The sequence below is a fragment of the Paroedura picta genome, chromosome 1 (assembly GCF_049243985.1).
Source record: "Paroedura picta isolate Pp20150507F chromosome 1, Ppicta_v3.0, whole genome shotgun sequence".
Lineage (NCBI taxonomy): Eukaryota > Metazoa > Chordata > Lepidosauria > Squamata > Gekkonidae > Paroedura > Paroedura picta.
In genome coordinates, this window is record NC_135369.1 from 137,944,265 (window position 1) to 137,971,900 (window position 27,636).

The 27,636-nt window shown below is 44.2% G+C and overlaps 1 protein-coding gene across 24 annotated transcripts in view; it reads left to right on the forward strand.

Moving 5' to 3' along the window:
• The first annotated feature begins 6,227 nt into the window (after positions 1–6,227).
• SNAP91 (synaptosome associated protein 91) overlaps positions 6,228–27,636 on the forward strand; it is an 85,339-nt gene continuing 63,930 nt past the window's right edge. For 9 of the 24 annotated variants that reach the window (XR_013225838.1, XM_077305614.1, XM_077305623.1 and 6 more), the window contains exons 1-2: positions 6,403–6,822; positions 7,653–7,812. Coding sequence is in view for 23 of the 24 variants with exons in the window: in XM_077305614.1 (XP_077161729.1) it covers positions 7,683–7,812 (130 nt within the window). In the remaining variant the exon portion in view is untranslated. Of the gene's footprint in view, positions 6,377–6,400; positions 6,839–7,052; positions 7,216–7,652; positions 7,813–27,636 lie in introns of those variants that run through there. The other 15 variants (XM_077305473.1, XM_077305536.1, XM_077305567.1 and 12 more) reach the window with 8 other exon arrangements.

The window sequence follows — 27,636 nt, forward strand, 5'->3', positions numbered from 1 at the left end:
TTTTAGCCTGGCCTCAGGGCTAGTTCTGAGCTGGAGATGGCTTTAACTACTCTTGGATAATCTCTGTTTACAAACAGAAAAAGTGCATGCCTCTTTATTGTTATATGTCAAGCAGCCTTTGGAATAGTTAAACACCCTAGAAGAAGAGTTCTTATATGCCGCTTTTCTCTACCCAAAGAAGTCTCAAAGCAGCTTACAATCGCCTTCCCTTTCCTCTCCCCACAACAGACACCCTGCGAAAGCCCTGATATCACTGCTCGGTCAGGACAGTTTTATCAGCGCCGTGGCGAGCCCAAGGTCACCCAGCTGGCTGCATGTGGGGGAGCAAGGAATCGAACTCAGCTCACCAGATTAGATGTCCGTGCTCCTAACCACTACACCAAACTGTCTCCCATTCTATCGAGAGACTTGGAAACTGGATTGGGGAGAAAATGAAGAATGTCTGAGTGTGTTTTTTTTAACCTGGACATAGCCATAAAATTGAGGTAGAGGATCCAGAATTAGCATGAGACAATGACCAGTTTTGTCTGTTACATCTGTATGTTGTGATTTTATTATCATTGTAACCCACTTTGAGACTGGTTCTGGGGGAATGCAAGTTAAAAATTATCTGAATAGATACAAGTACTCAGCAGCTCCCATCTCAAGGATTGGAGATTCTCCAGGTGGCCAGACTAGAAGCAGGCACCCCATAGGCTCAAGTCTTTGAGTCTTTCCTGCCTCCCTTCTCTTGCCACAGCTCTTTATGCCCCTGAGATCACTTGCCTGTGGGTTAGGGTCAGCGATGGGGGTCAAAGTAGGGGACTAGTTAACCTACAAAAACAGCTCACCTTTTCTCCTGCAAACAGAAGTACCTACCACAAACAGAAAGGCAACTTAGAACCCAAGCTAATATCTTAATGTTTGTGCAAGATGTAAAATGAAGGAACATTATTACAATATTTATTACTAAATCCACACACAACAATCTACACATACTGAAATGTAGTTCTTGAGAACACCTGCAACATTCATTTAATTTCAATTATGGCCGATTCATACAGCAGATAATTTTCAGTCCATTATTGCAACTGACACATAATAGTCACAGATAATAAGCCTCTTCGTTTTATTTGTTCTTTCCATAATGCTTCCATTTCCAACATATGTGGAAGCAGCAGCTATCAACTGGGGAGAAGTTTGCCTTTAATGAGCTGGTACAATATGCATATAATGTTCATTAAGTCCACCCTTTACAGTGTTCTGCTAGCAATAGCATAACCTATCTTACTATTACATTTCCCTTTCCAAGTAACTCAAGGCAAGGAACATTGTTCTACCTCAATTTCTCTTTTCACCATCAATGAGTTTCATAGCTGAGCAGGGAACTGAATCTCTGTTTCCATAATCATAATCATACATGTCAACCCCTGCACCACCATTGCTCACAACTAATGATGTTCTGATACTATTAGCAGCACTATGGGACTGTTTCAACAATAGTGATATCATTCGGATTTGCATTTTTAAAGGGTCGACTTTTTTGTCCATTTCTGCAATAAAATTTTCATCTTCAGACATAGCCATGAATTGCCCCCTCATGTGCCCTGCAGCAAAAGAATCCCCAGAAAACCACATTTCCTCTTTTCAAGTGGGATCTACCAGGATCTAATTCGGGGCTGCCCATGCAGAAATGTGCGCAATTGAGTTTTTCCCTGTGCATGCCATTTTGAGTCATTGGGGAATGCCCCTCTCCTGATCATGATCCTTCCTCCTCCCTCCCTCCCCCTCCCTCCATTCTGAAAAAGCTGCCTTTAAAAAAATGTTGATTGCATTACAACTGTTTCTAAATTTAAAAAAAAGTCTTGCAGTCTTATACAGCAGCATTATGTTATAACCCAGGGTTTTTTTTTAAATTACATTCAGATCACCTGAGAGGGGAGGGGAGGGGAAGACAATCAAGAGCACAGGATGGTGGGATTATGGGTCACAATGAAAGCAAAAGTGCAAGCAAGCATTATTTTGCAAAGAACACATTTTTTAAGGGGAAAGGGAGCAAAGCATGATGGGAGGCCACCTCCATTGGACTCAATGTGGAAAGCATGTTGCAGATTTCAGCCTGGAAAATAGGGGAGGAAAGACCAAATGTGTAAAGGCTAGAGTTGACTCACAGCATCCAAAGGAAATCCAAAGCAAGACTAAGACAAGGGATGTCTCCTACTGCTGAAACTGTCTGGTTGAACTTGCATTCCAGATACCATCAACTGAGGGAACCAATCAAAGATTGCTGGCTTTTCTCCTGACAGCAGGTGGTCAAGGGAAAGAATGGGTAGATAGTAGAATGGTATGAAAGACAGGATCAGCCAGCTGGGCCCAGGAATCATTCGTTCGTGCCCAATAAAAACCTGTATCTTCTCCACTAAAACACACACACACACTTCACCCCACAATCTCAAGTCATCAAAGACAAGTTTCTACTTTATATCTAAAATAACATTTCATGCTAATGAGCCTGTGGGCCGGACCCTAATAAAGTAAGCCCATTCCTCCACCCACCAGCAGACTTGCACTAAGCATCCATGGATGCTATAAGAATCCTGTAGAAACAATGCTCTGATGCATATCAGGCTCCCATCATGGAAGTGGGGGAGAGATCTTGCAATCATGGAGTTTAGTCAAAGTCCCTGAATGGACTGATGGGGTCATAATAATTAATTTCACATTATTATTATTATTATTATTATTATTATTATTATTATTATTATTATTATTATTATTATTATTATCATCATCATCATCTTTCGATTTATTGCCCGCCACTCCCTTACGGCTCGTGGCGGGTTACAACATTTTAAAACCCCCAATAAAATCCATTAAAAACCCTCAGCAACAATTACAATATAACATTATCGGTTAGCAAGCTAACCTGGCAAGATAGGCTAATCAACCTCCCCCTCCTACTACAAGCAGGTGGAGAGGGGGTACTGATGGTACTAATCCCCAATCTCAATCCCGGGTCCCGGGTCCCTGGGGGGGGCATAGATGTTAGCCTCGTCCTCAACCGTAAACCTGGCGGAAGAGCTCCGTCTTGCAGGCCCTGCGGAATGATGGAAGATCTCGCAGGGCCCACAGCTCATTAACAGTGGAAGATGCCATCATGCCCAAAACAATTTATTGACCTCTTAGGGTTTTCAAGGCAAGAGGCTAGCTGGGGCCGTTTGCCATTGCCTGCCTCTTTGTAGTGATCCTGGACTTCCTTGGTGGTCTCCCATCCAAATATTATCTTCTAAATTCTGACGAGATTGCCCTGACCTGAATGGCCTGTGCTGGCCCAATCTCACATTATTACAGATTAATCCTAATTGTACCTGACCAACTATATCCAGTCACAAACACAAAATTAGAATGCTACTAGATTCAAAGCCTGTTCGTCAGAATGGGCTTTGAAAACCTCCCCCCGCCCGGGTGCGAAGCCGCGGGTGTGCTTCTAGGCCCTGGGGGGGGATGTCTCCTTCTCGCCCCCACTCCCCCCTGCCGTGGCCTCCTTCTCTACTCACACTGTCGCACCACTTCCCCAGAGGCCGCAGATGGGCTCGGGTGAAGGCCCAATCGGAAGGCCCAAAGCGCTTTCCAATTTGGCCCCTACGCGACTGGGTAGAACTCTTGTCTGTCCTGGTGAGTAGATAGTTGCTTCTTTTCCTGTGACAGTTGCTCAATATCTCTAGCTGGGGCTCAGTCAGTCCTCAACAAGTGTGTCAACAGTCCTGTGCACGTTTAGGTGGGTACAATTTTCCACATGAACTTCTGAATAAGCAAAACCTGGTAGCTGTTCTTGATTTCATCTCACTCAGTTTCTTGCTTAGGGTAGGAAACACTATTTCCTGACCTATCTTACTACCATTATAAATGGGCAGTCAGCATAGATCTCCTGCATTTAACTGGAAGGAGCCCAAATCCCATATGCAAAGAGTAGACTTCAGCAAGTAAAGATGGACTTTGCTCAATTGTGTTTTCTCTTTCTCTGCTCCTGTTGCAACAGGGTAAGTGACACACATGATCTCTCCCTGCAGTGAACCACACCCCCAGGTAGCCCATAGATTCCCCCCCTGCCATTAAGGAAGCAACTGTGGCACTAGCATGACCCTTTCAGAGGGGAGATTGAGATATGAATGTTTCACAACACAGCGCTGTGCAGGCAAAGAAAGCACAACAAGGCAGTTGCATTGGTCCACAACAAAATCCTAATGTAAAAACCATATAACACCTTTGTATTAAGACCAACAAAAAGAACACCACACAAGATAAGAGTGAAGCAATTCTGCAAAGGATTACTGTGCTAAAGAGCAAATAAATCAAGGAATTCCAATGCCATCCTAAGCAGAATTGCAACCTCCTGAACCCACTGACTTTAATTAATTTTGAAGGGTGTAGCTCTGCTTATGATAGCATTGTTAACTGGCAGGAAGAATGGAGTCACCAAGACACAAGATATGTTTAACATTATGCATTTTCCCAAGCAAGATAGTAATTTTATAACAGATATAATGTTACTTTTGATTACCTCTAGCATATTCTGCAGTCAAAACCAAAGCCACTTTGACTACTATAAGTCCCATCTTCAAACTGTGGAAATCTACAGGTGGAAGGCAGGCAGTGGATATTTTGGGAAGGTGGCTGTCTTTGAAAAGCCACTGCCTTTGCCCTCAGGCACCTGAAACTTTGTCACACACAATGTAGCAAAAAAGGGGCCACGGTGGCTTCCATGCGCCTGTACCAAAAAAGCACATGGGAGTGCCAGATCTCACCTGGGATAGCAAACCTGCTTCCTAGTACAAGTGCCTCATTAGTTCCCCCTGCAAATTTCTAAATCAAGCAGATGCTACAAAAATCCTGGAAGTCTTTGGCGCTCTCTAATGTAAAGGAACTAACTCAGTAGCATTAATGTTGGAATTTTCCACTGTTCAGGGACACATAACACATGTCACTCTATGAGAAGGAACCATCACAGGCTGACAATCTCAGCCAGGGGGCACAATACTGTGCACTTCCTCTAATGACCCTGCAACATATTTGCCCTTCCTCCTTCCCCATGTCTATCATAATGGCAGACATTTTGCTAGTTTGTAAAAATAATAGGCCACCATGTAACTGCAACTGTAAAATGACTCATTATTTACCGTCACAGTGGTCCAGGCTGAAACAATAAAAACAAGCTATAAATTCTGAAAGCAAGTGTTCTGGAACCAGACGCTGAGAAGAAACCACCAAGGCATTAAATTCAAGAGCAAAATAGTCGACACGAGATTGAGTAGAGGTTTATTGAGAATGAGAATTTTTAAACAGTGAAATACATAACTATAAGTGGGTGGGGGTAAAGTGCTGTTAAGACACAGCTGTTTAAAAGTGATGCTGTGGGGTTTTCAAGGCAAGTGATTCAACCGAGGTGGTCTGCCATTGCCTACCTCGGCAGAGTCTTCCTTGGCAGTCTCCCCTCCAAGTACTGAGTCTGCTTGGATTCTGATATCTGACCAAATCAGACTATACTATACTATACCATTCACCTCTCCCTCCCTCCCCACATGATCCCAAGATATTGGTATGAGTACTACAGCTATTCTCAGGCAAGATCTACTTAGCTGCGTGAGTAATTACCTTTCAAACATCTTCCCCCACCCAGTGCTCAGCATTATTCATTTGGTTATTTCAACGAAGGAGAAATTTTATCATTAAGGTAGCACAATTTCATTTTCTCCAATATTGAAAATGAGGCCTTATAAACTGTCCCTACAGATAAACTCTCACAAAAGGAAAGATGACTGTGATAAAAAGCACACACATAGCCACATTACAGCCTATTTGACAAATGGATTCAAAGGCTGGAAAATACTGACAAATGCACAGAATTCAGATTTAACGAATGAACACTGCGACGAAGGCAGCCGCCTCAAGCAGGTCGGGTTTTTAAAAATCCAATTAATTCCACAACTGGGAAAGAGCAGCGAGGGGCTGCTCTCCATTTGCAAATCGAAAGGGGAATAGTTTAAAACAAACAGAGTCCACCCACCCTCGTGAACTTCGCCCACTCCGACAGCAAAAGGGAGAGGGATGGAGCTGCAGGGGAGAAGCGTTGCAAGAATGAGCGCCTGCCTCTTCTTCCGTGGAAAGAGCAACGTCGGGAGCTTTCCCTCCGCGTGACCAAAGCGCGCGCGCTTCTCCTCTCCCCGCCCGAGCAGGTGGAAAGGGGTGTCCCCTTTAAGAGCATCAGGGGCTTCCTCCGGTTCTTGCGGCCCCCTAGAGGGCTGTCCGCCGCGCCCCCTCCGCCAGTCACCTGACAGCGAAGGAGCCGCTGAACCCGGCAGGCCCCGCCAGGAACGAGGACGCCGCGGAGCCTGGCGAGGTGTGTGTGCGCGCGCGCCCCGGGGGCTGCGTCTCGCCGCATCCCTGCCCGGGCACCAGAGGCGAGGCTTGTGGCCGCGCCAGGGATTAGACCGCCCGCCCGCCTGCCTGCCTGCCGGGCCGGGATTAGGCTCGAAATAGCGGCGGAGAGCTCCTCCGCAGTCCCCGGCCGCCTGCGCACCCGCAGCCTCCGCTCTGCCGAGCAGCACCTGAGGGAGCCGCCAGTGCGCCCTGGGCGCGCCTTCCCGTGTACTGGAGCCGGGCGGCGGGAGGGAGGGGGCTCGGCGCAGCTGCAAGCAGGCGGGGGCGAGGGAGGCGGCGGCGAGCCCGTGCTGGTGGCGGCGGGGGCCTCCTCGGGAGCAGAAGGTAGCGCCGGCAGGGAAGGAAGGAAGAAGGAAGGAAGGAAGAGGCGCGGCAGCCGCCGGGAGGACGTGGGCGCCCGGACAGGTCTGCTGCCAGCCAGGCCAGTCCCTTCGGGGCTCGGAGAGAGGCCTGGCTGGGCGCTCGCGAAGCCTCAGCATCCATGCGAGGGGCGAGGGGAAGGCGGCCGCAGCCCTTTCGGGGGGAGGGCCGTGGCACTGCGGAGGAGGCCGGGGTGCTGGGAGGAGGCGAGGCGAGGCGAGGCGTGGGGTGGGTTCCCCAGTCGGAGCAGGCGGCCTGCGGTGGTTTTCGGGGTTGGGGAGGGCTGGCATCGAGAGGGCATAACATGGCGCGATGATGTGCTAATGTCTCCCGAGAGAAAGAGGCGCGCGAGCGGGAGGGCGCCCGAGCCCCTGCTGCAGCATGAGGCCGGCTCTTCCATTCATCCCCTGCGCTCTCTTGGGGCGCCGTCTTCAGCAGGCAGGCCCGCCATGGGAGATCGTTGGAGGAGGGAGGGGGGCGCTTCATCTGCCTCGTCCTTTCCCAGTTTTAAATAAACGAGATGAAAGAGGCGGCCTCTGGTTTGCAGTAACCGCCATCACATTGATCCAGGGATGCAGTTTTTTTGAAGGGGGGGAAGGAAACAGCGGGATTTCCCCCTCCCCCTTCAGGGATTCATGTATTATTTGTGTGAGCCTGCTTATTCTCTCCTCTTTGTAAGGTCTGACATGCCTCCTCTGGACAACTTCTAGTAGTCTTGAAATGCAGTTACACAATAAAAGGGAGGAAAGGATAGGGAGTGGGAAATGAATGTGCTTGGAAATAGTCGAAATTTAGAAGCAGGCAATCCTTGGTTAAACACCTGGAAGTGTGTTGTCTGCCCAGCACCCCTCCAATTGTTTTCTTCCTCCTTGCAGAAGTGGCAGTAGTCCTAGAATTAGTCGAAGATGTCTGGCCAGACGCTGACAGATCGCATCGCAGCTGCTCAGTACAGCGTTACAGGATCAGCTGTGGCTAGAGCCGTCTGCAAAGCAACCACACATGAAGTGATGGGGCCCAAGAAAAAGCACCTGGACTGTAAGTAGCTTTTTATATAAGCGATGATGCTAAGAAAGTTTCCGAGCTCTGGATGTCCTTAGGTCAATTGAGTAAAACATTTCCTCATGTCATAATGGTTGTGAGAGAGACACAAGAAAATGAGCTTTTTGTTGCATGTAGTGGGGGTAGTTGGTTGGTTGTTTTAGTCACTTTATTTTTCTTGGTTTGACCTTCAGACTGGGACAGAGGAGTTAATATGATAAAAGTTCAAAGGCCTGTGAATGCCTGGAAGGAGTTAGGCAGAGGAAGTCAGTCATGCCTTGGTTACTTCTGTCTTAGGACCACAGGAGACTAATGTTGTTCTGGCCATTGCCTTGTGGAGATCAGCATCCTGGAGAGACTAGCTTGCTCATACCTCCCTTTAAGTACAGACTGTTGGTAGAAGAGGTAGAGAGTTGGATATAGGTAGTTGATCTTTTCACTATAACTGATTTCTTAGCTGTTCTTTTATTTCAGTTTGTGACTGGTAGATGTATGAGACAAAGAATCATTTCGGTCATGCTGCTGGGTACATTGCTTTTGTAACTTGTAATTTCTTTTGATTTGGTTTTCATTCTGTGGCATGACGGTGAAAATGGTTGGCTGGTGCCACTTATACATCACACATATAATAATAATAACATTTCATTTATAGCCTGCCTTTTCCCTAGGGCTATAATCCTCTGTATTCCTAGTAGTAATGCAGAAAGAAAAAGTAGTACTATTAGAAGAAAACATTATTCCAACTTTGACTTTGCCAACTTCACTGCCTTCCAGCAGGATTATAAACTTGCAGTGAGTACCAGTCAATGCAGGTCACAGCATGGTGAGAATAGGAGGTGCATTGATACCACAGTAGGACTCAGTAGGTGGTTCCTGATGCACACTAATTGCAGAAGCATGTTCCCAGAGACAACGCTCAACACTTCCCTAATCAGACCTTCCCATGGCCTACTGGTTGGGATGACGGCAACTACCATTTCCCAGTGGTCAGGAAAACTATGTCAGCCCTAACACAGCCAGCAGCTTCCTGTAGACAATTGTGCTGGTGAGGATGATTTATAAGGACGGGCTACCATTCTAGACTTAGTGGAAAGCTAAAACCCTAACCCTATTTCTTCCTTCTTCTTTCCCTACATGGCAAGAATGGTGCTTAATGTTTGTTTTAAATTATACTACCCATAACCTGAGGGAGAAATTGGGAGGACACAGAGCTGTTGGCATTTCACCCTTTCTTTGCTATAGTGGCAGATGTTCTCCCCTAATGGAGGGGCTAGTAGAGAACTCAGTGCCCCCTTCATTCTGCATGATGACATCTGAACAATTCACTTGGGGGATATTCCCGGTCTCCTAACCATCAGGAGAACAGAAACACATCTGGTAGTGTTGGCATTTATTGAACGGTATTGGTGGTGTTGTGAGTTCTAGCATCATGGAAACATGGGGATTCCTGACAGATGATACAATAACAAGTACAAATCTTCCCACCACCATGTTCTTATCCTGGATATCGCATATGCTGCTGTTGTCTGCTTCTGAGAAGCACAGAAGCCCAGGGAAAGTGGAAATCCCATAAGGATGGTCAAACAGTATATCTCCGGATGTCTATAGACTACAGTTAGCATGCTCATCATAATTGTAGTCCATGGACATCTTGAGAGCCAGTGTTTGGCCACTCCTGGAAGAGTAGATAATTTCCCAGCAGCTCCTGCTGTAATTGCTGCTGAAGACCTCACTTGTGGACTGGCATGGAGGAATATCCTTCCCTCTATGGCCACCGAGTGGTTTTGAGAGGGCTTACTATGACTAAGCTGCTTACTACATTAACTGTGTCTGTTGGTGGTTACTTGAATGTTAAGGGTTGACTGTTTGGGAAGATGAGTGACTGCTTATTGATTTCAGTTTTTTCACCCCATTTCTCCAGGATGTGTCTGGAGGTGGCTAATTGATGCTATGACGATACTCACATGTCCAGTCTAGGAAGTTGCATTGATCTCCAGCTACTATTTGTTCTGCTTCATGTGCCCTGGCTCTGATCCTGCAAGGAAGAATGAGTCATGAGTATTTAGCCAACAGCACCAAGAAGTAGATTGCTTGGCATTTGCCAGCAATAATGACTGCATTCCCCATACCTTTTCCCAGTCCCGTTCTGATGTCTGTGGATGAACTTTCCTTGTAGTGTAGCTAACAGATCTCTCTCTCTCTCTCTCTCTCTCTCTCTCTCTCTCTCTCTCTTCAGGGGTAGTCAAACTGCGGCCCTCCAGATGCCCATGGACTACAATTTCCATGAGCCCCTGCCAGCATTCACTCATGGGAATTGTAGTCCATGGACATCTGGAGGGCTGCAGTTTGACTACCCCTGTGTCTAGTTACATTGTGCATGTGTCCTTATAACCTGGTTTTTACAGGCACTTTTTTGTTCTTTTGTGAGGCAGTTGTTAAGCTAACGCTGTATGTTCCTATAGCAGACTATCTGATTCCTCTCTATACCTCAAGGTACTGAGGTAGGAAGGTTGGTGGATGTTGAAGAACTGTGCGTATGGGTTTTCCTTCTCATTTCCTTCCCTTTGCTTACTTATGCCGTATCCCTTAAGTTCCTAGGTATTTGGAGTCGGGCAGCAGATTACTTAGAATCATAGAGTTGGAAGGGAGCTCATGGGTCATCTAGTCCCAAAATTTTTGAGAGGGAAATAAAGTTCTGTTTTCACTTTGCTTGCTCACTACGCTTAATTTCTTTATTTTTCTTAATGCTAGCCTTTCATCAAAAGGAAGGTGTTTAAGCCCCTTTTTCATTTTGGTTGCCTTTTTCTGTGCCTTTTCCACTTCCACTATAATCAATTTGAGTTAATACATTCCAAATTCAGCCATATCATAGATCTTTACCAGGATATTACTGTACTGGCTGCTTGTTTGCCATCTGTTTTTAAATAATTCCCAGCATTAAATTTTTCCTTTTCACTGGTGCTTCAGAGTGTTGAGATTTTTATCAAGCTATCCAACATAACACCAAGTTCTCTTTTACTGCTCTAACACTGCCAGACTCATTAGGGTTATGGTGTTGTTGTTTTGCCTGTTGTGCATTGCTTTATACTTAGTTATATTTGTTTTATTTTTCCTGCTTGCTCAATGTTAAGAGAGTTGCTTGGAATTATTGGAAATCCAGTACAGTTTCATCATCATCCTGAATAATTTGCGTACTCTTCTTGCTGATTCCAGGTCATATTGAGAGGTGGACATTAGTCCCAGTACTGACCCCTGTCGATTCCCACTTTCTCCCCCTCCATTGCAAGAGCTGTCCATTTACTCCTAGCATTTCCTGTTTAAACACTTTTCCCAGAGACACTGATGCTCCCTACTAAGTTTATTAGGACTTTGGGTAACGGACTTGGTCAAATGCTTTTTGGAAGTCCAAGGATCTAATATCTGCCAGTTCACCGTTTCCCTATGCTTGTTAGCAGGCTTTGAAAGGTCATTCCTTTTCCAGAGTTATGCTGATCCCCACCTTTCAGCAGGGCTTGTTCATCTGTATGCTTAATAATCTTTACCTTTTATTCCATTTGAAATTGTTTTTTGTATTTTGGTGGTTTGTTGGAGCAAATTTATTCACTGCTGTCCATTCTAGTTAAATATTAGCGCACTGCTGTATGTCACAGGGTTACTATTGCTACCACATGAGTACCATGAACTCTTTGAAATCTTCAGAAGATGTCTGATTAGAACGTTGTATGGAAGGGTGGCATAAAACTCTAAATGAAGAAATAATATTAGAGTGTGACACTTTGGTTTCTTGTATAGCTTGCCAAGTGCCCTATAATGGATTTTTGTCCCTGACCCTTATCCCCATCAAAGTCTGTCCCTTCCTGCAGTCCTCTTTGTAACCTTGTTTAAAAAGCAAACAAACCCTGGTCTCATTTTCTGGAAGCATAATGTTTGTACAGTGCTAAACTTTAGACTGTTGGATATGTAGCTATGGCCAGTAGAGTTTATAATGAACTCTTTCCTGTTCCATGCACCTGCCCCCCACCTCCATCCCAGTGTGTGTACTAGAAGAATGTACTATGAGAGTGTGGGCTAAAAGTAACTCCCTACAGTATCAAGTGGGTAGCCCTGTTGGTCTGAAGCAGCAGAACAAATTTAGAGTCCAGCTGACATTGTATCTGAGGAAGTTTGTGTGCACACTGAAGCTCATGTCTTGGATAAAACTGTGTTGGTCTTAAAGGTGCCACAGGACTCTAAATCCTTACAGTATTTGTTTTCAGTGTCTGACTCCAGGTTAGAAAAGACAGTAGCTTGTCATTTAACAGGACTGAAGCTCCTTAATGTGCATCTATTAGAATTTGTATAGTGGACCTAAGATAATTATTTACTTTTGATGTATTTTGTGGATTTCAGAAAACCAACTGCTTAATGTTTTGAGGACCTGTTTTTCCTAAGAATATGCACAAAACTGGATATATGTCACAGCTTGGTCTGTTCTAGCATCTCTAAATACAAATGCTTAAGTAATCTTCGAATAGCAAATTATATATTCCACGACTACAGTTATCCAGAAAAAAACCATCAAACTATAATATCTATTTCTAATATTGTAAGTTGTCATGGCTTGTCTTTCAAATTCTTTATATGCCTGGAAGAAGGTATGTGGGTGGGTAGATGAGGATACAGCCTTCAGTTTTGTATACACCACTGTTAAAATAAAGAGGGAAGATTTTACTACTCACTAACTTGGGGGTAGGTTTCCTGGAAGGCAGGTTAGGATATGTTGGTTAAAGTTGTAAGGGAGGAGCAAAGAATCTGAGTTGTAATTAGGGTTTCAAGCCTCCAGGTGGGGCCTGGAGATCTGGAATTAAAACTGATCTTGAGGCTATGGAGGTCAGTTTCCCTGGAGGAAATGAGTGAACTCTAAGGAATCAGGTGCCTGCTGAGCAACCCCCTCTCCCCCAAATTGCCCTCTATAAGCTCTGCCCTCAAATCACCAGGAATTTTTCAACCTGGAACTGGCAGCTCCAGCTGTAATTAAGCGATGGGAGCAATATGAAAATACAGTGGTTTACTCAGATTCTAAGCAAAGAGAAAGGAATAGGTGAACAACCTGAAGAATGATATTGGAATGTGATATCTTTGAATTCTAGATGTCTAACCAACATCTACCTTATCAGAATATAGTAAGCTGCTTGCAGAAGGTGTTCCCTGTTCCTCCTTGGCTTCATATTGCGTATCCTATATTTCTAAGATGGAAAATGGCTAAATGTGAGAGGCACTGAAAAAAATGGAGGGAAAGGCAGAAATCCTTGAGTTTATTCAGTGCTGGAAAAAAGCAAGAGATATGAGTAACAGGGAAAGCTACACACAGGGTCTTAAAGTAGTGTGTGGCCGTTATCTTTTGTCCTGAATTGTTTATAGCCTATTAATCTGAACATTTTCCTTTGGAAACTAACTCTGCTTATCTTAAACTCAGCTATAGCTTTTTTAAATTAGCTGTTTGTACTGGAGTTGCCAAGTAAATAATAGAATGAATGTGCAAATGGTAGAAGACGCACTAGTGGAACTTGTACAGAAACTCTCCGGGGAGCCTCGCTTCCCTTGTGTGTAGAGAGAACACAACAGTAAATAAACCACTGAGATTAGCATTGTGTGAATGGCTTATTTTGATGCCCTGGAATTAACAACTCATTAACTGTATAGAGCCAAGACACAAATTTGGCTCTGATGTGAGAAGAGGAAGCCAAAATATGACATGATAGCATGACATGGTTTTGTGATTACGTCTTTTTCTGGTTTGTTTGCAGCATTGAGGCTTTGAAGCTGTAGCCTTTAGCTCCTGGGTTAATGAATGCAGTGAACTAGACTAATAGCAATAATGAATTGAAGTTGCAATACACTTAGGTCAGTGGGTTTGAAAGGTAACTTTTGAATTGGTCACTGAGTCAGTACAAGTGGATTAGATAGATGGTTCACTACCAGACTGCTGAAACTGTAATCAAGTGTGGAAGAGAACGATTCTCTCTTTTCTCTGTAACCTGTCGGGGAGAAGACTTCATTTTGAAACGGCTTTAGGCATGAATAGTTTTAAAATGTAATATAAAAGCAGAACAGTTCCAAGAGTGTGCTCTGTCAAAAGGGCCACGATGTTAGCCTTCTGCAGCAGAACTGGGAGCTTTGTGGTTCTTTGAAGACCAGGGCTTTTTTCTAGCATAAGAGCTTGTGAACTAGACCCAACTATGTTGGGGATTTCCTGGAGATTTGGGAGTGGAGCCTGAGGAAGGTGGAGTCCTGTCATTAGCAGCCATTCCTGTGTATCATCTTAAACTTTCCAACACTGAACTTCATAGTCACCCTTGATTTTCACCATCCTCAATAATTTTGTATCATCTACAGACTTGGCTCACACTGTTCACCCCTAGTTCCATATTATTTATCAACAAATTACTATCCTCAAGACTTCTCTTTGATCATTTCCGCGCTGGGAACTTCACTGCCCTGGCACCCAAGTCCGGGGTGGCTGAGGTGCACGGGGGGTCAAGCTTCAGGGGAGGGCGGTATATAAATACAATAAGTAATAAGTGCTCCCCCATGCAGGAGCAGGAAGAGGTGGGGCAGCCTGCCCTGGTGCATAGCCTCCACTGCAGAAAAAATCTTTTTGGGACTCTGCTAATTACATCCCTTCATTGTGAGAACTGTTAATTTATTGCTACTCTTTGCTTCCTGTCATTTACTGTATGTTCTCACATATAAGCCAACCTGCATAAAAGCCGAGGCACCTAATTTTACCACAAAATCTGGGCAAACTTATTGACTCACCTATAAGCCGATGGTGGGAAATGCAGCAGCTACTGGTAAATTTACAGGGTGGCCTAAGTGCTTAATCCATGCTCAATCATCACAGGCTCTCTCATCCAGCCTCCCCCCCCCCTCAACAAATACAGAGGATGAATAGCTGCTGGTTTTTGTATCCCACTTTTCACTAACTAAAGGAGTCTCAAAGCTGCTTACAATCACCTTCCCTTCTCGTTCCAGACACCCTTAGAGAGCTCTGACAGAACTGTTCTGTGAGAACAGCTCTGACAGGAGAACCAAACAGTGCCCCCAGGCCAGCAAACCAGAGCAGAACAACAGTACCCAAATTCACAATCTACCTCAAGTACAACAGCTACCAAACTGGGAGAGTAGACAACTTTAACTACAGTTATACTGCCCCCCACCAGAACAAAACACTGAAATAAAGAACTGTGAAAATCAACTTTTAAAAGGAACACAACCCTAAGAAGAAAAGGCAAACAATGCTACACACAGGGTCTTAAAGTAGTGTGTGGCTGTTATCTTTTGTCCTGAATTGTTTATAGCCTATTAATCTGAACATTTAAGAAGAAAGAAACACTAGGAGAAAGAAACAGTAAATCCCAAAGCACCCCCAAAACCCACCCCACCCACAGAAACCAAAAGAATAGTTTGGAAGAAGTGATTAGGAAAAGACGGGGGGGGGGGAGATCAGAGCCCCTCAGTCAAACCGTTGATGTCCTGTAAGCTGCCAGAACAAGATCAGCTTTGAAGACCTTTGCAGAAGGCAATGCTACGATTGACTGGCTGGGAGCAGGTAGTTATTTCAATTACCCGCTTATAAGCCGAGGAGGGCTTTTTCAGTGTTAAAAACTGTGCTGAAAATCTCGAGTAAGGTAAAGGTAAAGGTATCCCCTGTGCAAGCACCGAGTCATGTCTGATCCTTGGGGTGACGCCCTCTAGCGTTTTCATGGCAGACTCAATACGGGGTGGTTTGCCAGTGCCTTCCCCAGTCATGACCGTTTACCCCCCAGCAAGCTGGGTACTCATTTTACCGACCTCGGAAGGATGGAAGGTTGAGTCAACCTTGAGCCGGCTGCTGGGATTGAACTCCCAGCCTCATGGGCAAAGCTTTCAGACGGCTGCCTTACCACTCTGCGCCACAAGAGGCTCTATACACGACTATATACAGTAATTAGTTTTTAATCCATAAGAGAACCCCTCCTCTTATCTGATGACTGCTAAGTTTACTTAGGAGTCTTTGGTGAGGCAGCCTTGTCAAAAGCCTTTTGAAATTCCAAGAATATAATATCTACTCATATAATATTTACTCATCATTGTATACATGTTTGCTTCACTTTTTAAAGAACTTCAAATGGTTGTAGAAGCCATGCTAATTTTTCCTCAACAGGCATTGTTCCTCTGTTCCTACCAATTTGCCTAAAGTTGCTACCTGAGGGTTGGGAAATACCTAAAGATTTTGTAAGGTGGAGCCTGGTGATACCTGGTGAAGGTGGGTTTTGTGGAGAGGAGAGACCTGTATGGGATATAATGCCATAAAGTACACCTTCGAAACAGCCATTTTCTCCAGGGGAACGGATCTTAGTTGTCTGGAGACCAACAATAATTCTGAAGGTCTCCAGGCATAATCTTGAGGTTACTGCATGCTCACAAATCAGACTTGTGAGCCTGCTGTAATATTGCTCAGAATCAGCACAACGTCTGTTTGGCTCTCCTGTGACTAATTGAAAAAGAGATTTGAAACAGACTGAATTACCTGGGATGTCTGTCAATCCACAGAGCCAAATGTGGATTTAATGCAGCCCTTTAGTGCTACATTTTAAATGCAGAGCCAAACGTGGATTTAAACAGATTTATATTTTCAAAGTGCTTCAGTGCATTTGTGTACATTGATTCCTTATACGGGACATTTCATGATACTTCATTTTTATATATTGATTATTGTGGAGTTCCTGTTTCTTGTAATATATTGTACCTCTGATTCCCATGCCTGGATTTGAATTTTGAGTACTATTTTTAGGTTGCTGTTATCACTCCTGAGAGTTCCCTCTGCATTGTGTACAGTCTGGAAGTTGACAACACAAAATTTCCTGTGACAGGCATTAGACTAGCTGACTTGTGATTTTTCTAAACTATAGAGATCAGGTTCCCTTGCCTGTGATTTCTTATGTTTCCATTTCAGCTTCTTTTAAACTATTGTCTTCATTTTTGTATTGTTCCCTCTTTCAGCATCCAGTGTAAACAGTTTTGGACTTTAGGGGTAACATTGATTGCAGAAAGTTTCTCAATGCCTAAGAAATTCAAACTCTTCTTCCCAGCACTGTTTCTCATCAAAACATTGAGACCCCTGATCCATACTTATCTAGATGTCCCTGCATGTGGAACCAGTAGCGATTCTGACAGTGCTACTTTTGAGGTCCTGGCTTTTGACAAACAAATCTCACTGAGAGTCAGAAGCTCTCTGCACACATCCGTGATCTCTGCCCAGTAGGTAGGTAATCATAGATGTATCACTCCTGCAGAACACTGAATAGACCCTGTTCCCCTGCTGGCTTCCTACCTTCATAACAGATTTAGTTGTTTAAAGAAATTTTAGACTTAAATAAGGTGTGGATTGCCCTAGCAGAAAGGATACATCAACACAACACCTTCTCTGTTGATGTAGAACTTACATGTCCTTTCTCAGGACAGTCAGAATAAAAGTGTTTTTCCCCCCTCCTGCTCTCCCTTGAGCTCCCACGCTAAATTCCCAAGGAAGACTTCTAGAGCAGTGGTCCCCAACCTTTTTATCCCCACTCAACGCTTGACAATTTTACTGAGGCCCGATGGGGGGAGGGTAGTTTACTCCTCTACTCTCAACCACTGCCCTAACGCTATCTGATCACTATGGTAATGTTTAAACATCCCTTCAAAATAAGATACAGACACGCCACAACAATGAACGTAAGGAACATTTTATTTTCATGGAAATTTTAACTCATGACAATGACAAATCAATGGCAACCCTGAGCTTGTTTCTCTCCAACGAGATAGTCCCATCTGGGAGTGATGGGAGACAATGACACCCGAAGTATGTTGTAAAGGGGCGGGGTGGGGGGTAAGGAGAAGGCGTCCTTCGGGGCCCACCTCCAATTAGTCGAAGGACCACATGTGGTCTGAGGCCCACAGGTTGGGGATCGCTATTCTAGAGTACTCCAAAGCTTGTATATTATATTAAGATTAGTTATTAGCTTGCTATGAAAGTGGACAGGATGAAAGCATCAACCCCCCTCCATAAACACTTGGACAGGAAGGTTGGAGCTGGTGGCAATTGTCCCCCCATACTGCTTGCTATTGAGTCAGGGGCAGGGAGGTGGGAGGAGGACATCCCCCACCCTGGGAGGTCTCGCATTGGCAGTGGGGATCCTGCAGGAGGCTCCCCCACCCAACAACATCTCAGGCAGGGGAGTGGGGCCAATGAATGGGGGAAGCTGCTGTTGACATCACGAGTGAGCAGCGCACAAAGTACTGTGGGGATGAAGGGGCTGGCTGTGAATCTGCCTGTAAATTGGGCCTCACTGTGGTGCTGTTCTTGTGCTCGCCATTTGAAAAGGGAGCCTACCTGCATTGAGAGTGGGGCAGATGGGGTGCCAGTGAAGGTGGCTGGATAGGTGGGCTCACAGGCAGCACCCTCCCATCAACTGGCACTCCTGGCAAAGAGGATGTGTTTTAAACAGGAACACAGGGGACTGAGGAGCAGATGGCATGGCAGCGAAGCATGGTCAAAAGGTGACAGAGGACACATGGTGGCAGGCTGCTTTAAATCAGGCCACGAGCGCGCAGCAGAGCCCCTCTCACCATGGGAGCATAGAGAGAGCAGTGAGATCAGGACAGAGGAATTGGTGGGGTAGTCCACCAGAAAAGTGAGCATGGTAGTGGCAGACACCGCACTGGGGCACCACAAATCAGGAGACCAGCGGGGCCAGCACCTGTGAGGGGGGAAGGCCCTCCCATCCAAAGGCCCATCAAAAGGCTGGCATATCGTTAGAAACAGTGGCTGGAAGGCGGAGGGGGAAGCAGTTGGGGATGGCATGTCCCCTACCCAATTGGTCCTCTCAGGGAGGTGGAGGCAGTTAGGGGTGGGCTAGCAAGTGGAGCAGGCACTCAGGCGGCAGTGTCCCTCGGCAAAAGACTACCCCCCCCCCGGGCCTCAGTAAAATTGTCAAATGTTGACCGGTCCCCGGTGATAAAAAGGTTGGGGACCACTGGACTAGAGGATCCAGGTCCCTTCCAACTCTTATTATTCTATTATTTTGATTGGGACCACCCCCTATTTCGCTCATGGAAAAGCTAGTTGTACCACTTCCTTATTTCAGGATCTTCCTTGATTCTGTCTCTGCTTAACTGTCCTCACTCCCCTCTCAATTATCATTTTTAATTGCCACTCTTAACTGCCAGTCTCAGCTGTAGAATTCTATCTGAGTCTCCTGTCACTCAGGGATTTTAAACTGATTTAAAGCAGTATTTACTGTCCATTACATCACTTTCTCAGATCCTCAGTCTTTCAATATGAGATTCTGTGAGTGAACTTGGTATGCTTGTATTTTTAATGTGTTTTTTAACCTGTTTAGGATTTGTCACAAATGAAAAGGGAGAACATACATTTTAATTAAATCAAGTGAATAATAAAAGCATGTTCACTCAGCCACATAGAAGCTGCACATATTTATAGTTTTATTTTAGGACCCAGTGCAAAAGCAGTTTATTGTTCTTACATCTGGGAAAAAGGCTACTTTCATTATTACGTTGTTTACAATGACCCTGCAAAGTAGGCCAGTATTATCATTCTACACTTAGAAGGCTGCGATGGTAAGAAACAGTGACTTGCCAAATGCTAAAAATGAACTGTCTCAAAGCAGGAAGAATAGGCAAAGTCTTTTCTGGCCCATACTTTGTCAAACTGTATGGATAGGTTTGCATGCTTCAGTGTTTGTTCTATGAGAAGTAATTCAGTTCATGTTGAATGAGTTTCTTATGACCCTTAATAATAGGTTCCATCTTATCTCATGAGGAAAAACTCAAACATGAACCCTTTCCAACGGAGCATGAAGTGGTACATTCTGTGAAAAGCTTCACCATTTTTTTTGTGAGCTGGCTTTATGGTTGAAGCAGCAGTTGAAGTGGGGACTATCTGGCTTATAATCCGCTCTCTTAGTCTTCTCACAGATGGAAATTTGACTTAAACTCTGATTTTGTAACAGATTTGAGAAATATTGTTGTAATTATGTAGTTCTGAAACAGTTGTGGTTGTGTACTTTGGCTGTCTAGCTGTACTGCCCTTGGAATGTCTGTATTATGCATTCACCAAATATAACTTGTTTATGTAACCCTTGGCTCTCACCTGAAATTACTTCAGTGCCTTTTTAAGGATGCACTAATCATCATTAAAAAACAAAGGGAGAGACCATTTCATTATTGCTGTTAAATAGCTAATTTATTAGGCAGACATTCAGTGCTTCCAGAAAGAGGGAAACTGCTTACATCTGCAGTGTGCTAAATGTCCTGGTTAAAAAATGGAAGGAGGACAAATGCTAAAGATATACATGGATGTAGTGTTGTCCATGGTTCAGTAACTGCTCGAGCAAGTGCACTAAATTATTTCTAGAAATTATTTAAGCAGTGTTATAAATGGACTAGTAAATGGGCTGGTAAGCCAATAGCAAAAATAGATGTCCTTACAAAATTCAGGTGACATGTATGTTTAGTAGGGTATTCATACAAAATGTCCAAGTTAATATTTATTCTTTTATGTTAAATGCTATGATGTGATTTTACTTGTGCTAAATAAAGAACAGAGAAGACCTTTTAGAATCCCTGCAGGCAGTTCTGAGAGTTCCCCTGCCTTCCCTATTGCTGCTTGCCTGTGAGCACTCAGAGTCCTTTTAATATTTTGGTAGCTGAAATTTTATGTGCTTCCCTGGCTTTTTAAACTTAAACTACACCTATCATTAAATGGTGCATGTTAAACAAATATTTCCGGCAACTTTTTCTTTCTGCTTCAGATGCTCCTCTGGGTGCTGCTTGCAAACCAGCCTCTTTTAAAATTCAGAACTCCCAAGTAATGGACAGCTCCCGTAGGGGGTTAGCAAAAGATAACTGGCCCTTTAAAAACTGTGTGGCTGGCGCAGTACGCTGTGAGTGCAACTGTCAGAGAGCTTTGATTTAAACTTTGCCCTGAAGTATGATAGTAATGTCGTCCAAATTAGTATAGATGGTATGACTTTCATATCTGTTGACCAAGAGCATGTATTAACACAGCCATTAAACTGTTTGTAGGCCAATGTTTTACACAGCAAGTAGCCTTAAAGAATGTGAAATAAATGTTAGGGTAAATAATCATTAGTGTAAAACAAAATGCATGTAAAAGACCTATAAAAATTTTATGAAGACCTCAAAAATGTGACAGCAGAAATAATGCTGTTAATAGTTATCATTAAGTAGACTTGTGCAGATTTATCCAGTCCAAATATATATGCAATAAATACCAGTATTTGCCAGGTATATTCAGGCTTCTGGGGTTTTTCAGGATACCAGAAAATGGGAGTAACTGGAAATATCGAGCCAGTGCTTTAAGGTTCCCAGGACTGTTTTTTCCCCCTTCAATATTACTGTATGTGTCGTCCTGGAGCTTGGTATTGGCTTGCCATGTTGTTCTGGCTTTGATTGTGTCTTGAAATTGGTTTTGTTGGTCTTTCAGCACTGTTCTTTGTTTGTGTTGGATTCTTAGGTTTGACATGGCCTTGAATTCTTGGATTGTACATTGCCTGGACTGTAATAGCATTCCTATTTGGTTTGGCTTGGAGGGTTCTCTGATTTGACAGTGGTATAGATTCTCAGATAGTATTGTATTGTCTCTTGCTTCTGCTGGAATTCCCTGGTTCTGTATTTGGGCCTATTGGTTCTCTCTGCTTTCAGATGCTTTTGTCCAGTGGTTGCTTTGCTTGCTCTGGCCTGGGAGAAAGCTTCCCCTCCCCTTGGAAACAATAGAGGATGGCTGGGGAGGCTCCTTGTTCAGTAGCCCCTAGAATTGGACTTCCTGGTCCAGTTTGCTTGCAACTGTGGAGTTATTTAATGGACAGGCTCCAGCAGCTCCACTGCAATTTTGGTGCAATTTACTTTTTACAGTCCCTCCAGCAGTCAGGAAAGATTCTTCACAGGAAATAATGGAGCTGAATATTTGGGATCCTGGGAAAAACTGGATGTGAATACCAAACTAGTATTTGGAACCCAGAAAACTGAGAAAGCCCAATGTTATTTGGCTCCATGATATCCAGATCCAAAAAGTACATTTCCCCCCCCCCCTGCAGTGTGCAACCCTAGTTACCTGTGATGCATATGAACCGTGATTCTCTTCAAGATTATTTTAACCAGGTACTCAGACACTGTATTAGCTAAATTCATCTGATTTATCTAGTATTTTCCCTGTCTTCCATATTGCCAGATAGTCATAATATTATTAAAGAATAGGGGATATGTATGACCAGTTTTATTGTAAAGAAGTTTTTGAGTATGAAATAGCAGAACTTTGGGGCAATAATGAACCTTTAGTAACTTATGTGTCTTAGTATCTGTATACTAATATGTTCCTTGTAGTTTTATCATATGAGGAATGTTGGCAATAAATTCTTAGGATAAGCCATGTATAACACAGCCTGCCACTTAAAAAAAACATATTTTATTTATACAAAATGGTGTTCTCAAAAGTTAATTTTTTATTATTTCAATCTTATGACCCATAGCAATACATATGAAGGAATGAATGAGGTGATGTATATGAATATGCATACTGCTCTGCTGTTGTGTATTAACCAGGGTTAAATTTAATTTTTGTTTGGCAGAGGAATGTAAGAGCCTGTACCTCACATAAGTATTTAATGCATTAGAACACTAACCATTACTAAAGTGGGTCAAATTAATGGAACTCTAGAACAGAAACAAATGTCACCCCTCCCATCTTTGTTGAGAAGAATAAATCAATTACAGTTTCCCCACCAATAGAGGAGGGTGGGGATATCCAAATGGAAAAGCAGAATAGTAATGAGAATTCTAGAGGTCAGCACAGGTAAACTCGAGCTATCCTTCAAAATTTAAAACTTTTAGATTCTCTGGCAGCTGTTAGTGGCATAGGGGCTTGAAAATTCCCGTTATCTGTCTTCTCTGCTAACGAGAAAGCAAGGGGATGAGGATATGGGAACATACACAGTGTGGGGCTGAAATTCTTTCATTTACTCTTGCTGGTTTTTTTTTTTAAAGGTAGCTTCACAATTCCAACTGTCTTTTCTTAGATGTGTCTGTGTATCTATCTTCTGTTGTTTCTAATTCACTCCTGCAGGAATGTTTCCTTGTTGGGCTGCATATAGTTGTTCAGCTGTTGATTTTGAGATCTTTGCCTTTTAATCCCTGAAATTTGGTAATTCGGCTTTAGAGGGAACTGCACATAGAATGTAATGTTGGAGTTTGTTAGATGTTCTGTCCTTCTCTTCTCTCCTTCCCTAGGCTAAATTTCCCTATGAAGACTTTCTCAACAGAGTGCAGTTCTTTTTTTCCCTTGTGTCCTGTCCATTTAAAACTTCGAAAATTGGACATTCATAGGGAAATTGTCTTATAGAACTGGTATGGGAGGCAGGGATAGGAGCATGGATTTCTTCCTCCTCTAATACACTGTCCTTTAACAGGGCTCAACAGATTCATGTAGCAGATCTCCACGGTGCCTTGAAACATCTTTATGATGCATGGAGCAGCAACACACTGACCCCCCGCCCCCCCACACACACACACACTTATTGCTGCCCTCTGTCCTGGCATTCTGTCTGGATATAAATAAGGGTCTGCCAGAAGGGATGGGTGGATGGCCATAGTGGAAAATGAAAAAGCTAGCTCCTTTCTGAATGTTGCTCAAAAGAGGTTTGAGCCAGTCCTGTAGTCACATGCAGTGTGGGAAGCAAGAGGAGGGAAAAAAGGAAAAGGTAAAAATCCAATTTATTTTCCAGCTTCGAAAACAGCTCAAAGGATTACTGCTAGCACAACTATGGCATGTAAGCTTTTTATACTTTCATATAGTTAACCTGGCTCTCTTTAGTGGAGAAAAATGCCATGCCTCTTGTTAAAAGACATAATATATTTTAATACTTTCCCTTTTTTTGGTAATTATACATTCATAATATAGGGGGTTTTAGTACTGTTCTTGAAGAGCTGTGCATTGATTATCTTCACTGATGATGTTTCATTATTTTATTTTAGTGCTTCACAGACATTTCTTTTATGTCGTAACATGCTGCTTTTTGCCTTTTCTGTGCAATTGTAAATGCTTCAGTCCTGCTGTAAAACCAGCACTTTGTTCTGGATAGAATCTAGAGAACATAGTGCCTTTCTAAGGCAGTGGCCCATTTTATACACTTTCTGGTGGCCCATCTTTACTTATCTTTTTCCATTAGCTTAGAAACATCATATAAAAGGCCACATATAACATTTGAGCCCAATGGTACCTTTGAAACCAACATTGATTTATTCAAGGCCTGAGCTTTCATGTGCATGCACACTTCCCCAGACAATGGAATAGGGATCTTAAGAGTACAGAAAATAAATTGGTAGCAAATTAGTAAACAGTAGAAAGTAAATTAGTAGCAAATTAGTAAACAGCATCATCGGTCCAAATATGCAGTATGATAATTCACAGCCACATATGGCTATCTAATTGAAGTTATTTTTCACAGTAGATAGACATGTCTGTGGCCAAAAGGTGGTGAGTTTCCTGTATGTGAAGTAAATTCTAATTCTGCCTCATTTAGAATCTTTAACTGCTCCTGCGGAGCGGAATAAATAAATGAGTAAGCCCTAAGGGGGAGGAGAAAGGGCGGGCTCTATCCGGGATAAAAACTCGGAGGGCCCAATCAGGAGCCGCGAAGTCACTCCAGGGCCAAGCAGTGAATGGTGAGCCGCGCGAAGCATGGCTCCCCATTGGCTGCTTGGCCCAGCCTCACCTTATCCCCCCCATCGCCCTGCCGCCACTTCCCCACACCCACAGACACACACACACACACAACCCCCCTGGCCGCCCCCCTATCACCCCGCTGCCGCTTCCCCGCCCCCACAGACACGCATACACACGCACACACAACCCCCCCAAGCCACCCCCCATCGCCCCTCTGCACTTGCCTGCCCCCACAGAAACGCACATACACACAGCCACCCACCCCCCGCACTCTCCCACCCCTTCCCCCACCCCACACATCCATGCACACACTCCTCTCTACCCTTTCTTCCCTAGCCACTTCCCCCTCCCGATTCGCCCCCCCCACGATTCGCCCCGATTCTTCCCCAAATTTCACACCCCCCCGTCCCCTCCCCTTTCACCTACCTCTCTGCCTGCCTTCTTTTCTTCCTTCTTACTTCCTGACTTCCTCGCCCCCACCCAACACAGCCACGCATGCACTCCTCTCTACCCCCTCTTTCCTCCCCCCTCCCCCTCCGGATTCACCCCCCTCATGATTCCTCCCCAACCTTCACCCCTCCTGTTCCCTCCCATTTCAGCTACCTCTCTGCCTGCCTTCCTTTCTTCCTTCTTACTTCCTGACTTCCTCTCTTTCTCCATCTCCTTCCTGTCTCTCTGTCTCTCCCTCTCACTTGGTTCCTTACTCTCTCCTTTACTTCCTTTCTTTCTCCCTTCTACCCATCCCTTCACCCACCCCTTGCCCTTTTTTCTCCCTCCCATTCCTCCTTTCCTCTTCTTCCTTCCTTTCCCATAGTCTCCCTCCCCCTCCGCTAGGGCCCACTGTATTTCTTCTACAGCGGGCTTATTTTCTAGTCATAGAATAATGGAAGGAATCTTCTGGGTCATCTAGTCCAACCGCCTGCATTATGCAGGCCACTTACAACACTTTCGCTCATCCACTGTAACCTGCCACCCCCTTGAACCTTCCCAGAAAAAGCCTCTCTGTCAGAGGGCTATCCAGCCTCTGTTTAAAAACTTCCAAAGATGGAGAACCCACCACCTCCTGAGGAAACCTGTTCCACTGTGAAACCACTCTAACTGTTCCCCTGAAGCCAGGCTTTTAGGCCTATGATGGGAGATTTTTCTATGTGGGGGAATCATCCAGTTGTACTTGGAGAGCTGCACTAGAAGAGGGGGGAGGTGAAGTGGGAAGGAGGCCCATAGTTGTTGTCTTATCCGTGGCCTGGTGGAAGAGCACCGTTTTACAGGCCCTACAGAACTGCACCAGCTCTGCCATGGCCCAGAACTCCACCAGTAGCTCGTTCCACCAGGCAGGAGCGAGAGCCACGAAAGCTCTGGCTCTGGTCAAAGCATGTGACAGATGCTGGTTGCAAGACTTGCCCAGATAGTTAGCATAAAAACTTTATTATCTGGTACTTTGTTATCAATAGGTCCTGAATTTTGGGGATGGTTGCTGGATCCAAAGAAAATGTCTCTAAATCTGTTTTCCATATGAGGCTTAATTTCTCATCTTTCTGTCTTGAGTGGGCAACTTGCAAGGGGAGGGGGAGTGCAACTAAGGAACTGTACTTCCACTCCCCCCCTCCCATAAGGCAAGGTTTATAAAAATTAGGAAAAAATGTGGAATATAAATCTACAGGTTGTTTTACAAAGCTCTTGATGAACAGCTAATGAGCAGGGGAGTCCTTGTCCCAGAGGTGTGATGGAGGCAAATATCCTCATAGCCTTTCTCCTTAAATTTCAGTAGAAATAATTACAGCAAGTTGCTTCCTTCCATTGAAGGTCTTAATTTGTCTGATTTGGGAGTGGGGTGCTCCCTCAACTTTTTAGCGAATGGCATAACACAGTTATTTGCATAGTTTGAGGTTCCCTGTGGCATGTGGACGTGTCCTTGGTGATTACTCTATTGGGTGGTTGACTCCTTTGCTTGCAGTTCATCAGCAGACCAGTTTACCATTGGAATTTATGAACTGATGCTGTGTTTGACAAACCAAGATTAGGACATTAGCAGAGAGGAGCAGGTATAACAATTTTGTACCTGGTTCTGATCAGTTTTCTCCATTTTCTCCATAGGATTTAACTGTTAACTATGCTGCTGCTTCTTGAGTTGATATTCTAGAGGCATGTGGTGTAAACTTTAGTAAGACCACAGGGGCCTAGGAATATCAAGCAGGTAGAAATCTCCTCTCCCTTCTGTTACTTCCTTCTCTCTTACTTGCAGGCTTTGCAGCTTCTTCCTTTTATCTGCCTCCTTCTCTCACGTCTCTCTCTTTTCCACCTCTCAATTGCTGCACTCCCACCAGTGTTCTTGTCTTTTTCCCTTATAGCTTAATGGAACTCATAACCCGCCCCCCCCCTGCTGGATCAGCCCAGTAGTTCTAGATTATGCCTCACACAGTAGCCAGTCAGTTACTATGGAAGGCCAGAAGTAGGGCAGAGAGGCCAGCTGTTGCCTCCTGGTGCTGTTATTCAGAGATTTACTATCTCTGAATGTGGAGGTTCCCTTTAGTCACCATCAGTGGTCCCCATAAGGTCTCTGCACAGGGCAGGTAGACTTATTCTCTGGATGCCAGGTCTACCCTGGAGGAGAAAACTGTGGGTACACCTGGAGCAGAGGGTCTGTAGGAATAACAACTGATTTACACAACAGCCAAATGTAGGCTCACTCACAGCTTTAATGTTACTGGCTGTTTTGGCTCACAAAGTAGAATTTTTGCTCACAACGTTCCGTGGTCTGTCATTGTATAATATTTTGACAGTTAGCTCAGTCCAGGAACCCAGGAGGGAAAGAAGGCATAAGTTCACTTATGCTACTTAAATAAATTGATTTCTTTGATTTATAATATCACCCTTCTCGGCCTAGCCATCTCAAGAAGTTTTTAAATTCCAAATTAACAAAATATTTTATTGAACAAAGAGGGAAAAAGTGAGGTGAAAAAGGGTAAATTCCCAGAGGTAACTCAATATAGATAACTCTCTGGAAAATCAGTACATAAACAGATTTTAGTTCTTCTGTTTCAGGCTAATGGGAGTTT